At 41.9% G+C, this 17,638-nt stretch overlaps 1 protein-coding gene across 2 annotated transcripts in view; it reads left to right on the plus strand.

The window, feature by feature from the left end:
* The window catches only part of Rsu1 (Ras suppressor protein 1), a 175,703-nt gene that overhangs the window by 32,535 nt on the left and 125,530 nt on the right, over nt 1-17,638 (plus strand). For both annotated transcript variants that reach the window (XM_028764887.1, XM_028764886.1), the window contains exons 4-7: nt 6,887-7,007; nt 12,217-12,335; nt 14,108-14,190; nt 14,461-14,575. In XM_028764887.1, the coding sequence (XP_028620720.1) occupies nt 6,887-7,007; nt 12,217-12,335; nt 14,108-14,190; nt 14,461-14,575 (438 nt within the window). The remainder of the gene's footprint in view (nt 1-6,886; nt 7,008-12,216; nt 12,336-14,107; nt 14,191-14,460; nt 14,576-17,638) is intronic.

Genomic DNA, 17,638 nt, shown 5'->3' on the forward strand with positions numbered 1-17,638 from the left:
TGTCCCAGGAAATGGACAGGAGGGAACAGCATTTAGCCTCATACCTCAGCACACATGTGTACCCCTGGTGCCTGCTGCTCTCAGCCCTCTCTTGAAAGGCAGGCTCTTTGCCTTGTGAGGTGCCCGCTCCAGTTCTCCCTCTTCATGTCCTTGTGGGAATTTGAATTCTATCGGTGAATTCTTCCCATAAAGGAAGTTAAAGCTGAACCACGAATCTGCTATGAGGGTTGGGTTTTAGATCTCAGCTCAGCAGCCACTGGAGCTCAAAACAGCTCTTGGTTCTTCTGTAAAAGTCATCAGAGTATAGCTCACACAACACTGAAGTTTGGTGGTGGGGGTTTAGGAGGAGGTCATCTCTGGATTCTATGCCCTTGTTTCTCATGAAAACCCACGTTCTGTGCTGCTCCCAACTTCCTGGCAGCGTGGGTGTTAACACAGCACACCATCTATTAACTGCCCTTCTGGAACTATAGGAGAACCACTGTCGATACTAACCATATGGCTCCAAAGACCAATGCATGGCTTCCTGACCCCTCCGTGGGCTGCACCTAGGCAGAGCTCCCATCCTTATGTTTTGCATGATGCCTGCTGTTCCCAGAGCCTGTCACTCTTCAGAGTTTTGTTTCCTAGTTTTGTGAGCCCAAATGCTTTTGGTCAGAAAGCCTCTGGAATGGTGGAACCTGCCCAAGCCCGTCTGCATGATGTGTGTTCAACTACCCAACATGCTGTGTGTAGTGTGGTCCTGATGTAGCCCTATAACACCTGACCTGTCTGTCTCTACTGGACCACACTTGTTTGTGATAGATTTGTTCCTGGGTGACATAATTCAATGACTTTGTATGTTGTCTGTCCTACCTATCTTGCTGTTTTCACCAGGAAAATCTTTGCTGAGGAAGTAAGACTTGACTGGAAATGTTGTCGTGGTAGCATCCAGGTTGGGTGGATTGGTCTCAAAGGGTTTTTTTTTGTTGTTGTTTTATCTTTTCCTTTTTCTAATTTTCCTCAATCCTTGGGCTCACTCTTAATTTGGATAAGATTGCTTATATAGCTATCTATCACTCTATGTGAAATGGGAATAGGCATTGTAGAAATGATCTTAATATTACCAAGACTTTGAAATATTTCCAAATTCAGTATTTCATGGAACCATGAGAAATTCGAGCTGCCAAGTCCATCCCCACACCACTGAGATAAATCTTGGTCGCCCTGTCTGTGAATATTTTGATAGAAGATTTGTACTCTATGTCTTAAAGCCCACAGCCTTAGAGCAGCACTGTCCAATGGAATGCTCTGTAGAGGTGGAAATGAGGCCCGTAGAAGCCATGGCCACATGGGCTGCTTGTCCAGCTCTTCAGGTCTGACCAATATGACCAAACACTGAAAGCAGTGATTGAGGTGACCTAAAGAATAAAATGTTTCTTTTGACATGTGGTTTTAATGGTTTCTAGTCTGTCCTAGTTGGGATGGTGGAACGACTCAGTCCGTGATTCCGGGAGCATATGGTGTAACTTCACATGGCTGTGGACCAGGAAGGAGAGAGAGTAGGGTTGGAGCCAGGGGCTGGGCTGTCATCTTCAAGGCTTGCTCCCAGTGACTTACCAGCTACCAGGCCACACCTCAAGACTCCATGGCCTTCCTGAACAGTGCCACTAGCAAAGAACGAAGTGTTCAAAACCTGTGTCTGTGCGATCTTTGGAGATCCTAATTATAACAATAATTTTTTTCCAGTTTGATTTAACTAGTTTTAAACATCCATGTAAACAGTGGTTACCCATTGGGCAGCCCTGCTCCAAAGAAATATTTTTACTGTGTGGATAAACTCCTAAAGTGTTTTAAGATACATTATCAGCCACAGAATTACTAATTTTATGTCACAGAACAGAATCCTCCAAGAGTGGACAGTTTGCCTAACTTTTCTTTTTGCTGGAGGAGTTTGCTTCTTGCCAGCTGGTTGACTAAAACTCTTCTTCAGAGTCACTGATTGGCTGTGTAGCTTCTGCCTATTAAAACATAAGATGGTGAGGAGCTGGAGAGATGGTGCAGAGGTTAAGAGTGCTGGCTGCTCTTCCAGAGGACCCAGGCTGGGTTCTCAGCACTCACATGGCGGGTCACAACTATAACACCAGGGTATCTGATGCCCCCTCTGGCCTCCACAGATACCAGGCATGCACATGATACATAGACATACATGCAAATAAAACACCATATACATAAAATAAAACTTAAACATATATAGCTTGTGGTGACTGAATGTCATCTTGGGAATCGTATCCTTCCTCAGGAATAACACTAGTTACTGATTTCATGCTGTTGGAGCTCTAGTCCATGATTTGTAAAGTGAGGTAGAGAGAGGGGGTGTAGTATGAACTGCCCAAGGAAGTGTTCTATAGTGGCCCAGAACTCACTTTGTAGTTCTTAAACTTGCCTTCCTCCCTCCCGTCTTAGCCCGCTGAGTGCCATATTACAGGTGTGTAACACCATGCTGGCCCTGATGACCTTAGACTCATAAAGTGTTGTCCCTCAAAGACAAACTAACAGGACCTTTTAAGTTCCCCAGGACCCCTTGAGTACTGGATACTTTGGAGAATATTTGCTCGATTGTCAAGTCTGGGCCAGAGTATAAGATAGACTTTAAGGCAATTTTCAGGTTTTTGTTTTTCATCAAGTAAAACTTGGAGGAAGAGACAGGGCTGTGATGGGTTGGTTAGTCTAAAATTGTTAGGAACCCCAGGAAGTACTCTCAAACAGGCCCTGGGTTAATAGCTGGGCTGAAATGTCTCTAGAGATGGCATGGTCTTCCCATTGACCCTAAGTGTCCTTTGGGAGCCTAGGCACCCCAGAGAGCAGTCAGAGACTTTCTTTCAAATCTAGCAACTGAAGTCTCAAAATTAGAGGAACTGTCACTGAGAAGACAGAAAATGCTACTAAGTTCTTTGTGACAAGCAGAGTTCTACATGACTGAGCATCCTAATTGGGGACCCCAGTGTTGCATTATTTAAATCTGTTATCATTGATTTTCAACAATCCTTCTTTTCTTAGACTCATAAAATGTTAAAAAAGCAAGTGGAAGAACATTTAAAATGACCACAATCCGTCTTTCTTATTTTACTTTGAAGGAAAAAGAAGCCCAGAAAGGTTGTCTGTTAAGTAAGGAGACACACAGTAAGGACAGGGCAGAATCAGGAGATGTCTGAGTCAGCCTATGATGCCTTTGATCAGATTCCTCAGTTTCTCCACGGCTTCTGTGTGCTCAGTTCTGCATTGTCTGTAGATACAATGATCACACATCAGATACCTCGAAGGTGGATGGCACAGGGTTTCTGAGTCTTGTGTGTGTGTGTGTGTCTATCTGTCTGTCTGTATGTATGTGTGTGTCCGTGTACTCACACTCACATGCTATAGTGCACATGTAGAGGTCAGAGGATAGCCTCTCGGAGTCAGTTGCTCCTTGCACCATATGGATTCCCTAGGATTGAATACAGTCACCAGCCTTGGCAAGTGACTTTAACTGCTGAGCCATCCTGCCAGCTCCATTAATTATGTTCTCAAATGCTATTTTTTTCTTTGTCTTTTTTTGTTTTTTGTTTGTTTGTTTGTTTTTGTTTTTTATTTTGCTGAGCTGTCCCACAGATGCCTTGGAATATTCCAGGAGAGGCTTTTGATGGGTGAAATTTTACAGCCACCTCTTCATAATAGTTGTGTCAGGTATGCATGTGATTTATTCACCATGCGCTTTGTATTACTAACCTTTTACATTTGTCATGGTTTTGTTGGGATTAGCTGGCTTTCCAAATGCTGGCTCCGTTTCTACTTTAGATTACGATAACCCTTCCTTTATAACTTGCTTTCTTTTTTTTTTTTTAAAGTATTATTTTTTTATTTAGATTATTGCTATGGACATTGTGAATAAAATTGAAACACTAATTGCTATTATACAAATGATCTTTCATGTTGTTGAAGTTGTAAAATGATATAGTATGTCTATTTACATTTTCATTATCTTTGATTAATATCCAATTACATAATACACTTCATCTCTACTGTGAAATGATTTATATACGAAGATATTGTGTAAGACCATGACTCTTCCTCCCTGACTAGGGTCAGTAAAGTGTATTTCCTGTATATTCAGGAAATATTTAGCTTTCTTTAAATAGCATAGGATGGCTTTCTTTATCCACAAAATAGTATGCTAGATGGAAGAATAGAGCACCCTGCATATGGTTAGCAGTCTCTTGATTTTGGTTGGATGGATCGTCTTCTGTCCAGAGAAGTCTGAATGTTATATTCTTTCTATTTTTACCGTGGCTGATGAAAAAAAAACATTAGTTTACAGGGAAATGTTAGCTATGCATTTATTTTCCTCCCCTTTCAGTGTGAATGGAGTCTTAACACAACACATTCAGATGCATACCAAAGGCTGAGAGAGGTCTGGCAAATTGAACGTGGGGTTATTGTTTGTGTCCACAAAACAAAGTCCTAAATCACATTTAACATAATTGGTGGTTTTAAATTGGACTGCTTTAGCACGGAGAGTGAAATAATCTCTCATCCTGTCAAAGAGGCGATACCTTTAGACCAGCATTTAATTGCATTGGCAGGGTAAGTTTAGGGAGGCGGCAGTAATTCTGGCCACATTATTCTTGGTTTGTGGCTAAATTGAGATCATCATTTTCTCTTGGTTTCAGTTACTTTCTTTATTGCTCTTCAAGCTAATCAGATCACTATAGCGAGTGTAGGCTTACTGGTAGCTCGGGGGTGGATGAGGGAAAGGGTTAGGTCTCTGGTATCTGCCCTTCACTTTGGTCTGTGGAGGGAACATGTGACCCGAGGGTAAAGTTTGATGGCGTCCTCAGTATTGCTCATATGAACGGAATGCCATGTATTTACACAAAAGCATATGTACCTAAACTATGCTTTTGCTGCCACTCTGTTCAAGTTATGCTCTTGGTCGTTTGTATTAGTAGCCACAAGTCATTCTGGGATTCTTCCCAGAATGGGAAGCCTGGACTATTTCATGAAATATTAGTCCCTTCATCTCTACCCACTTTGTCATGGGACCACTGCCACCTGTCCATGGCTCTGGTACACACCAGTCTTTATCTTTTATGTCCCTCCTTTCGATGAAAGCATGTCCTTTTCATTGTCCCAAGCAGTCCCTTTTAAAGGAATTAGGTCATCGATACCTGGGGTATTTCTCAGTGTTGAAAATGGTGACTCAGCGCGAGCAGTAGCACTGGACCCTTCCTACTGCATAGAGCTGTGCAAGTGTCCTAAGTACAAACACTCCCGGTTCTGAGCTTAGACGTAGCCCAGAGGCAGCAAGGCTGGCCAGCAGAGTGTCTTTCCCAGCCTTCAGGGGCAGATGGAGAAGGGGGAACTGGCAGATTGGAAAGGAAATGTGTTGATATAAGATGTGGCCCATTTGCTTGTACTGGATTCAAGGCCACATTGCTATTCTTAGTGATCTGGAAAGTTTGGGCATTACAGTTTCCATGAACCATGGGCGAGCTGCATGTGTTTGCTTATAGAAAAATTAAATGGCAAGTAGGATAGATAAATGACAAGATAAATGATAAGATAAAGGATAGATAAATGTTGAAGCCTTCCTCCTCCACCCCCCCATCAGTGTGTGTTCCTATGCTACCAACTTGGAGTGGGTCGTTTGTCCTTCAGTGTCATTGGGAGTTGGTTAGAGGAGCCCTGGTTACCAAAATCCAGAGATTCTTAACTCCTTATATAAAAGAGCACAGTATATGCACATAACCTTTGCTCATTCTCCGTGCACTCTGAATCATTGCTAGATTATGTATAGCATCTAAGAGGTTGCAAATGCTCGTTAAACTGCATCGTCTAGGTAGTAGTGAGAAGAAGAACCAGCTGTATAAGGTTATTACAGATGCACCATTTTCTGTAAGTATTTTTGATCTTTGGTTGATTGAGAATTCTGGATGAGATTTGATCATAAGGAAACCCAGCTTATGTATGAATTAGATGGTCACCTTGGAGCACCATACCACTTTCATTTGAAAGGGGAAAAAGTGCTGCTCGTATTTTGTGTACCCCGAGTTCACTCAACATTTCTGTCCCCAATGTAGAGATACTGAGGGCTGGCTCTACTTTTGACGCTCTTAACTTGTATTCCTGTGGTAGACTATAGATAAGGAGATGCCTTGAGGGTCCCGAGTGGATATCTTCATCTGTGAGCTGCACACTCTGTTCACAGCATACTACTGTGAATAATACTACTCTTTGAATTTTTATGTAAGAATGTATTGATCAATTGTTAATTTAATGTGTGCGCGCATGTGTGTGTCTGTGTGTATGTGTGTCTGTGTGTATGTGTGTGTATGTGTTTATCAAAACACAAAGGAAAAAATCAGAAAGGAGGAACACTGAGTATTGTACTGTTTCAGCTTGAGCTTTACCTGCAACTGAGTTCAATGGTAACAAGGACAGCTCCTCAGATATGAAATTATTTAAGAAGCTTGAGTGTATCCCCCTTCATTGGGTTAGCTGTCTTTGGATGGCAGTTCAAGGCAACCACAAGGAAGAAAATAACTTCAGCTGTTACAGCGTGGAAGTGTGTGCTGTGTACTGTTCCTTGTGAGGCTGCTGACAGGGTGGGGCTCTTGTCTTCCTCACTTCTGTTTTCATCCCCTCTGTACCTCAGAAACAAGTCTTGTCAGGTAGTTTGATCTAATCACACAAAAGGAAACACTTCAACTTCCACCTGGTCAAGAATTTTTACCCATGAAAGTAAGTAACTCTACAAAATGTATGTGGACAGCGCTGGGGTTTGACCTTGCTTGCGTTTGGTAGGGAAACGTGTGTGGCTAGCATCCTTTGCCCCTTGAATTCACATGCAGCATCTCCATCCCTTTAGCTGTGCCACCAAATGTAGCAGAACTGAAGAACTTGGAAGTTCTTAACTTCTTCAATAACCAGATCGAGGAACTGCCGACCCAGATCAGCAGCCTTCAGAAACTCAAACACCTGAACCTTGGGTAAGTATTGGAGGTGATTGAGAAAATCACCGCCAGGTAATGAGATAAAGCCATTGTAGGGTGTGGGCAAGCAAGGGGAAGCGTTTATACGATTATCCCATAGGAGTAGTGGGTTTCTAATTGCTTTTAATATGTCAGGTTTAAGAAAAGGCTTACTGTTTTAATATTCTCAATGTTTTCCATTAGCGAATATACAGTTGAAAGCTAATTGAGAAGCTAATTGTTGACACAATAAGGAATTTTTTTCATGATATTTTGTTTCCGCTAAAATGTTATGTCTGTTATGTTGGTCAAGGAAGGACTGACTTGCATAGAATTAATCGTTTAGATAAACTGGACTACTGTCGGCCTGTTTTCTGTGTATTACATAGAAATAGTTAGAAAAACACCTTCCTTCTATGCAGTGACCCAACATGTTGCACTGTGACTTCAAGGCATTCTTCTGTGTTGTGGGGGTGGGGGACAACCCTATACTTTTACACCAAGGTGAAAAGAGGAAAGTTTATTCATCAGTGAGTGATAACAGTACTTTCTATCCATCCCTATATTACTTGGCAGTTTTCAGAGTTCCTGTGCTTGACCCTGGACACATCTGTGAGGTGGAGATGGTGGAATTCAGCACTTTCCTTTCATAGATAGGCAGTCAAGTTCTTCTCAAGAGCTTGCTCCTGATTTGCTCCTGATTACCTCTGACTTTGGTGGCTGAGTGCAGTGGAGACCTCTATTGATTTGGGTCCATCAGACCCCGTGGATGGCAAGTGGAACTTTGGCTGGCTGCCCTAGCGGTCAGCTGAAACTGTCGATTCATGTTTCCATCTCTGTGCAAACCAATTTCATTCAATTGTATCCATTGGATGCTCTAGTTCTATTAGCGAGCTTAATGGGGAGGGTGGGCGGAGTATGCTAGGTATTTCTCAGTCTTATAGGGAGTTTCTGAATTTGTTGTTAGTCCATTCTTTCCATGAGGGGTTTGGTTAGATGCTCTTGTTTTGAAGCTCAGTTTGGATAAGAGTCCAGCTTTACAAGATCAAAGAGCATCTATTTGCTAACCTGTGAGAGGAAGGAGAGTTAAAGAGAGAACAATGTTACTTCAAATGACAGTGTTTTCTCTTGCTGGTGCTATCACTGGATCCCCATCAATAAAACATAAAAGAAAAGGTTGTACATTAAGTTTGAAGATTATTAAGTCCTGGTACTGGAGACATAGCTCAGTGGGTAAGAGTGCCTGCTTTGAAACCAGGAGGGACTGAGTTAAAAGCCCCAGCACCCATGTAAAAGCCAGGATTTTCTTTGTGTACGTATAATCTTAGCACTGGGTTTATGAAGATAGACACAGATGCTGGGAGCTTGGTGGCTAAACAGCCTAGCCAAAAAGGCCAGCATTAGGTTCAGGGAGAGAACTTGTCTATAAAACTAAGGTGTAGGGTGATTAAAGAACACACATACTTTATGTTCTTCTCTGGCCTGAACAGGGGCACACACGATATACACATCTACATAAACCACACACATATGCACACACAAAATATTCCATTAAGTCATATGGTAAATTAGTGTGCAAAGTGCTAAAAATAGGTACATATTTTTACTATTAAGATCCATTTATAAAATTATAAAACACATCAAGAATATATGCATACATACTAATATATATATACATTTATGTGAGTGTGTATTATAAGGATATTAATGCACAGTCCATATTTGGATAGCATGAAATTAGGAACGTGACCTGATACATGTAAATCAGGACACAGCATTAGTGATTATTATCATCATATTTCACAAATTCGCTCATTTATTTCTTGACTATGTAAGTGCCAATTCTATGTCAGTATTGCTGATAGGGGATCAGAAATGAGTGTCATGGTGTGAGCCTTCGAATTGGGGCAGGATACACTGTCAGCACAGTATGGTCACAGTTCTGATGCAGCTGATGACACTGTGACGAAACCAGAGACAGGGAATACATTTGCCAGTAGACGAGGTTCTCCAGAGGCTTTACACAGGCCAAGTGCTGGATCCCGAGCGATACATGGAGATGAGTTACTCAGACAGCTAAGCAGTAAGTAAGTAAGTAAGTCTCAGGCTTGGAGAGCGGCACATTTCAGCCCTCAGGGCAGTACACAAACTCAATGTAAAGGTGAGGCAGGTGGTGGCCAGGTGAGATGCAAGAGCCAGCCAGACACTTGGCAGTGGCTACTGCACACCTAATGGGTGCTTGTTGAGTTCCAGCTTGCTACCAGGAGTCATTTTAGGTAATGGCCATCTCACACTACAGTGTGGGGACACTGGTGGCAAACAAATAGGTGTCAGTGATAGCAGGGAGTCAGGAGTGCTACCCCAATTTACATAGTGGAGCTCTGGTTGCAGATCTCTGCAGAAATTTGTCCTGCCTGCCAAGTAGTGGATGTGAAATGAGAACAGTTTTGTCTGAAAGCTCAGAGTGAAGAGAGTTAATGGAGGTTGATGTAAAGAGCAAGAAGCCGGTGGGAAAACCACCTTTGTGTCCAAGGTGATCTGGATTAGTGGTAGTGGGGGTGCAGGGGGAGGGATTTAATTTGAAAACTATGTAGAAGGAAAATTGCCAAGACAGTTATGGAAGGAAGGGATCCTACCTAGATTCCTGTGTTGGGCAGCTAACATTGGAGTTAGAGCTGGAGACACATTTGGGAAGAACATAAACTCAGGCTTGGTTTAGTTGACCTTGGGCTATCTTAGGACAGAGGGGTAAACTTGATGACCATGCACCTTGGTCACTTCCTTGCCCTTCTGGAATGGCTTGTGTTTTCAGCTCTAAGTTTATTGATTATGTAAAACACCTTTCAGTGTTTGATTATGTAGCTCCATAGAGGGTGCCATTTCCACAAAGCTTTTAGTTTTTTTTTCTTTAGGGGGAAGGAATTAAGATGGGTTTTGATAAAGGAATCTCTGCTCTTGGATCTCATGGAGGTTATAGGTGCACATTAAGGCAGGGGAAGGCAGGCTGGAGAGGACTGCTTAGTATTAGCAGGCCAAATGAAAGTGTGCACTTGGGATACCATATGTACCAGGGTTAGGTCCTGGTCCAAAGAATACACTCACCAATCTTTAGTTACGTGGTTCTTGTCATTTGTTATGAGGATTGCAAGACATGAATCAGCTTTAGGCCAGCTGCAATAAGAGGAAGTTTTGATCTGTTCTAAGTTTTAAAGCACAGCATATTGCATATTTTACAAGAGATGAAAAGCATGGATGGTCTGAGTTGTCAGGGTGATAGTTTGGGGGCTAACATCAGTGTTGCACCCAACTGCTGTGGACTGTCAGCCTGGCTTGTTGCTAAAGTTCATCATGTAAACATTTGGTAGTTAAAGAACCAGGTGTGCTTCTCAGACTGGCTTCATAAGAGATAAGAGAGGAGCACTGAAGCATCCTCTCTTATAGGTGAGTAGTCTAGGAGGTTGTTTGGGTTTGAGTAAAGTCAGCCTGGGTCTTGCTCTCCCTGAGACCTGCAAATCCACCTTTCTCTTGGTTTCCCTTCTGCTCAGTCATTTCTTAGAAGGCCGGATTGGTCGAGGTCCAACAGAAGCATTGGATCTGTTACTAGAATGATCAATGGTTGGATTGATTTTCAATGTCACAGTCTCTCCTCTTTTTCAGTGTCTGTCAGCTTACACTAAAGTTGTTTATACAGTGTTTAAACTGACTTTTAACTATTCTCAAAGGGAGCCTCAATAAGAGACATAAAGGTCTTGAGGGATAAAAGATAATATCAAAGAATTTGCTTAGATTTTTATATATGTATATACATGTATGTATGTATGTTTTTATGCATGTATATATATATGTATATAATTTTATTCATTTATATATATATATATGTAATTTGCTTCTCTATTGTTGTGATAAAATGCTAGCAAAAATTAACTTTGAGGAAGAAAGGGTTTCTTTGGCCCATCAGAGGAAGCCAAAGCAAGAACTCAAGGCAGGAACTGAAACAGAAAGGACAGGGAAAACCTACTTAACTTGCTCACTTCCTCTGACGTATTCTGCTCCCTTTCTCATGCAGCTCAGCCCCCTTGCCCACCATGAGAAATGCCACCACCCAGTGTCCAGACTTTCTTATTACACTGAGCAATGAGGAAAGCCCTGCCCCCCAGACATGCTCATAGGTCAGTCTAACAGGAGCAGTTCTTCACTCAAGATTCCCATTTCTCAGGCATTACTAGATGACAACTAACATTAGCCATCACACATACATGCTCACACATATAAATGTGTATATATGTGTCATAAAAGTTACCGTCATCTTAGCCTTGTAGTGTGTCAATCAGGAGTGTGATTTTCACGCTGTTACACTTTCAGTCTCCAGAAGCTTATTGTCTCGCAAACTTGAAATGACTCATTTGCCTCCCCCTGCCCCAGGCCCTGGCCACCAGCCATCTAACTAGAGAGAATTCTGAAAATTAGTACATAGGTGTTGAACAGGAAGTTGATTCTCCTCCAATTACAATGAATGGACAAAATAAAGCAAATATCCCAAATGCATGTTTTGAATTGCCGTTTACATATGTGTAAGAAAGTTTTTCTTCAGACAGACAGGTATTTTAAGTGTTCGTGTGCAGAGGGGTATTTAAGTTTTTCTATTTGAGGAAGGAATAACTAAAACTTTCCATACATTTCACGAGCATAGGTTGTTGAAATAAAACTGTTAAACTGTTAGTACTACATGAGCTCACTGTGAGGTAAAATATGAAGATCATCTACGTAGAGTAAGGTGATGTTTACTTGAAGCAGGTGGTGGGGATCAGGGAGTTAAGAAATTGTTAAAGGACCAAGAATTTCAGTTATTCAAGAGTAAGTTCAAGAGGTTATTCTATACCACAGTGACTAGCATTAACAATATTCACTATATTTGAAAATCACCCAGAGAATAGATTTGCAGTCCTGGTATATTCTCAGCACACACACACACACACACACACACATACACACACACACACACACACACACACACACACCCACCCCATATTGGTGTGACAGTTTCTTCTTGTTTGTTAAATTATATAAATACAATGAAAAAATCAAATACCATTTAGTGAATGCAGAACCATGGTGTGCTTTTGGACTTTCATCCTGCTGAACTGGGTTGACACTGAGAGTTTCCAGTGTTCTGTATAGATATGTGCCTTTTACAAGGTGACTTGTTCCTTCTGTCCCCAAATCACAGCATGAACAGGTTGAACACGCTGCCTCGAGGGTTCGGCTCGCTCCCAGCTCTGGAAGTCCTGGACTTGACTTACAACAACCTGAACGAACATTCTCTTCCGGGAAACTTCTTCTACCTCAGTGAGAAACTTTTAATTCTGTAAATCTCTTTAACGTGGTACTTTGGTTCTAAGAGTGAAAATTTATTTGCCAGTGCTGAAACTCATGAGAGAAATTATTGGACATACATATTTTTTCACCACAGAGTCCTTTTGAATATTCCTTCATTGCTCAGCAGTATTTATATTTGACATATAGTTGGCTGACACCATTGGGCAGACGTGGGCTTAGTAATATCACATTAACTTTCCAGCGGAGATATTAGTACCTACACAGGTCTCACATTTAGCTCAGAATCTTGACTTCCTGCTTAAAAAGTGTGAACAACAACAACAAAAAAGTTTTCCCCAGTTTCTATTAATTCCCTGAAATACACTGCTCAAAGATACTCTAGACAATTATTTGTTAAAATCTACTCATTCTTAAACTGCTAACAATTGTTTAAAAACTCAGCTCAGATCCTTGTTTAAGTCTTTGAAGAACTCTCCTTGCATGGACTGATTTAGTCTAGTATATAACCATTATGGAATCATTTATTGTGGATGGCCACATAAACATTTTCATACATTTCTTGCTGTAGATACACATAAAAACCAGAGTGACTGGTTTTCTAGCCACTCATGAAATACTTAGGGAAGAGCTATGTGTTTTAAGTTGGTGTTCTGCATCTGAGAGCAGTGACTTCTGTGTCATGTGGAGACTGTGTTGGTGATGTTCTGTGTATTTGTTTATGTTTCTCATTTACTTTTGAGTCAGAGTCTCACTCTATAGAGTTGTCTGGCCTCGGCCTCAGCGTGGACACCAGTCTGGTCTCATGCTATGGCGATTGGCCTTGGCTTAACCTCTTGTCATGATGCCCACACTAGAAAATCTGCTGCTTCTGGACCGGTCTCTGACATTTCACAGTTTACCTTTTTCACGACCTCTACCGGACATTCCGAAGCACGGGAAACCAATTCTAAATTATCTTCTTGAGCCTCAGAGGAAATCATCTTTGTTACACATGTTAACATTCAATTCTGTCAACCTTACCCGTGTTAGAATGTAGATAGATAGCTGTTAAGCCATTATTTTAAAGTGTATCTAATAAACCGTGCTTTGTTGTTTTCTTGTTGACTGCTGTTTGGGGATTTTATCCTCCAGTGGCTGAGGTCACACCATCATTGTATCATCTGGGCATGGTGTGACTTTTGATATTTTGCTCATTTTAGGCTTCAGTCTCTTAAATCCATGTCATCCATTTAACCCCTTGTCTTCATATAGTTCTATCATTAAAGCTAACCGTGAGTAGTCTGACTAGGGGAATCAGTAATTCTAGATGATGGTGCCTATCACCAGAAGGGCCTTCATCTCCATATTTATTCTTAACACTGATCTGTTTGTTTAAGAAAGCGCTAGTCTGACATAGTAGATCCTGTTTGATGCAAGAACCCCTTTGCTCTGGATTCTAACATGTGTAGCACAGCAGCCCTTCTTTCTCTGGAAATGCAAATGGTATAATCAATGTGATCTCTGATGTGAGAGAGAATTGCTACCTTTTCTGAAAACACCGAGACTGTGCTGAACTCTTCCTGTCAGTCTTCTTGGATACAGATGTTTCCTGGACATCCCAGGGCCACAGCCAACCAGTAAATCTAGGTCTGACCTGCTTGTTATTATAGTGAGCCCTAGGCATGTCACAGTCTTTTCACCAAGCCAGGGTTATTAATCAAACCTGACTCCCTCGTATCGATCAGACCTCAAATGGTTGGATTCCACGCCACCCTGCTTATATATTGCTGTTTAATTTGCAGCCACCCTGCGTGCACTCTATCTAAGCGACAACGATTTTGAAATCCTGCCTCCAGATATTGGGAAGCTCACAAAGTTGCAGATAGTAAGTAATTTATCTAAATTCTTAGAAAATCAATTCACTCCCGCAGCCCTTGTAAGAGTGGAATGGAGTCAATTTGAGCAGGAGTAAGGTTTGTTTTGGAGGAATGAACCAGAGCTCCGGCTTCTGTTTCTTGTTTAGCCAGACACTTTTGAATGAATTGAAAAGATCAAGCCTTGAAGGAAGAGAGGGCATCGGGCGAGGGTGTGAGTTTCTGTTGAGCACCTCTTTATGAAAGATTGTTTTGACAGTTCCCTGTTTTTGTATATTTAGCTCAGCCTCAGGGATAATGACCTGATCTCACTGCCTAAGGAAATCGGGGAACTGACCCAGCTGAAGGAGCTCCATATTCAGGGGAACCGCCTGACCGTGCTGCCTCCAGAGCTGGGTAAGGTTGCTTGTCCACAATCTCAGTGCTGGGTTCAGTGAGTAGTTAACCTAACATTGCAACCTCTGGCCAACCTCTGTCTTCTTCTGGACACTCACTCACTCACTCACTCACTCACTCACTCTGATCAAGTTAGTGCCATTTGTCATTGACCAGAGCCCACATATTATGGATTGACTTTCTGGGATACAGATAGCTATAGGGGACAGCATCTCAGAAACTGCTCACCAGGGATGGCCTAGGACACAGTGGCGTAGTGGGAGGGGCTTGGGGTTAGTAGTTAGAGCTTCCTTTAGAGTGCTTGTGTATGAGCAGAGTAGGCTTTCTGGTTCTTGCTGCATTAATAATAACTTTTAATCAAAGCAATACCCATTATCTGTTAGTTATTTTCTTCTTTTTTCCCCGGAAAAGTTTTACCTACTTGATGAACCGTATTAATTACAGCTACTTGAGAATGCCTTTTCCAATGGTGGTTTTGGTTCTGCCCTGATGTCATCTCCAGTGTGAACTGTTAAATGTGTACTTATTGGTAACTCTTTGGGCCTGTTCCTGGTGGCTAAATTTCAGGTCCCTGTGTGGCTCCTGGCAGGTGTCTGGCTTCCCTCTCTCATGACCTCTGAACCCACAGCTTCACTGCTAAAGAGGTCCTGACTTTCTGCGACAAGCTCATGGGTGGCATGTACATAGAATCCCAGCATATGGAAAATGGAGGTAGGCCAATCAGGAGCCACCTTGGGTCACACAGTGAGACTCTTTAAACACAAACAATAAAGCCACAAAGTTTGCTGACCTCATTTCTTCTGACTTTTGATAGAACCACCTGGCTTTCTTGAACTGATACTATTTTCTTGATTACTTGCTTCTCCACATTAAAATAGCACATGGAAAACAACAACAACACTCAGTTTGACTCATACTTGTTGGAGAAAACTATTCTGCACACAGAACTGGTGCTTTTCAAAGGCCAGCCATTACAAATGAGGATATATGATGACATGAGAGTAAGAACATTTTCACATGTGTCCCCCAGCTGTCACCCCATGCCTGGCAGAAGGTATCAGTCAAACACAACTGATTTAAGGAAGTGACAACCTTGGATACTAAGGTGTTCGGAAGGTCACAGACACAGTTTGAGTTCTGTCTACCGCTGATATTTCCAGCACCAGCCAAAAGTGGGCTGTTTCCCAGCCGTGTGTGGCTCCTGGTTGTCATGCAGGAAATTCTAGTTCTGAAGCAAAGTGCTGAATAAAAGGTAAGCAGGGGCCGAGAGAGATGGTCCAGCAGCTCAGAGCATTACTCTTCTTCCATCAAACTCACATTTGGTAACCATCACCCATGTCAGATGGCTCACAACTACCTGTAACTCCAGCTCCTGGGAATCCAACGTTTCTGCAGGAACCTACATGCCTGTGGCATACCCTCACATAGACACTTACACTCATGCATACACTTTAAAGAATAAACTTTAAAGACAAGCAGTCACCTGATTTCATGGAATGAATACTCGTCTCCCCACTTTTCCTATTTCCTTCAGCAGCCGTTCTGTTTTTATTTTATGAGTTTTCAGGGCTCAGGGGTAACTCAGCACCTTTCTTCACTGATTTACAAGAAGTCAAGTTTTGCTTTGGAAAGAATAAAGCATAGGAGCCCCCCTTAAATTTAGTTGATGATGATGATGATGATGATGTAGTATAGACTTGTAAACCTAGTAGTTGAGATGCTGAAATAGGAGAGTCCCAGGTTCAAGGCCAGCCCGGGCTTAGTGAGCCCTGTCTAGGGTCTTTTCACTTGCTGTTTAGTGAAAAATTTCTAAGATGGAAAAACTTGCCTAAGGAAAGACTCAGGGCAGTAATTGTTAGCGATACTTGGGGACTTTTTACAGAACATAAGTAACCCGCCTCCTCCCACGCCATTGAATCAAAACTCCATGTGTGAGACAGATCCTTGTGTAACAGGATGAAGCTTGCTCAGTGCTTCTGACGTGTGTCTTCAGTTAGTGTGATTAGTAAAATTGGAAAAAGTAAATATGCATTTGGTCGCCACTTTGACTTTTTTTTCATTTGTTCAAGCAATATGGTAATACAAAGTATAGACCAGGCAATATTTTGTTGGATAATTTCTTAGAAATGTGCTCAAAACCAGACTAGCCCAATCTATGAATTTTTAAACTTTATTCTTTTTTCTATTTTACGTAAATATTCCATGTCATAATTTTTCTCTGATATTTTATTTAAGCTAGCCAATAGCAACTTGAGTGTGTGTGTGTGTGTGTGTGTGCGCGCGCGCGCGCGCGTATGTATGTGTGTATATATTTTAACTTAGGAATAGAATTGAAAAGACTCTTTCTATGACGCTGTTTTCGCTAGTCATACCTAGAAAATGTTGGTGTCCACATCAGCCTGGTAGTCTTTTTTCTACTTTAAAGTGAATACTTTAGTTTGAAATATGCAACATAGTCTTAGAAGCCTGGGTTAATAATCCAAAATAAAGGTGAAGACTGAATTACCTTTTTTTTAACATTATTGACTTTGGTTATTTTAAAAGCCAAGAATGGCATATTAGTTGGTAATACATTAACAGGTAGTAAGGCCTTGGATGCCAGGTCACTGTGATAAGTACTTTTCCATGCAGTCTCTCATGCAGTCATGATAGTGGTGAACAAACCTTTCAAGGAGGGGTGACCTGCCCATAAGGACACAGCTAATGGAGTCACAGTGGCTGTAATTGAACCTGTCAGCCTCTCCTCCTGGCCCTCATTCCTGACCACTGGAATGAGCATCTACTCACCCGTCTGACAGGAAGGAGAGTCCTAGACATGCACTTTTGAGTTGGAACCAAAAGACAGCACCTCTTCAAGATGGTGAGGAGGAAGATTCAGACAGTGAGGCCAGTGGCATGCCCAGTCTATGAGTTGCTTTGCTGGTCTGTGAGTGAGGCTACAGTACTATGCAAAATGTGCTTTGCAAAATGAATTACTAGACGAGCACCACAGTTGGAATGGTTTCCATTTGTACACATGATGCTGAGTGACCATCCAAACAAAGACCCTCCTCTCATTCGGCT

Source organism: Grammomys surdaster, unplaced genomic scaffold, assembly GCF_004785775.1.
Source record: "Grammomys surdaster isolate TR1022 unplaced genomic scaffold, NIH_TR_1.0 146, whole genome shotgun sequence".
Lineage (NCBI taxonomy): Eukaryota > Metazoa > Chordata > Mammalia > Rodentia > Muridae > Grammomys > Grammomys surdaster.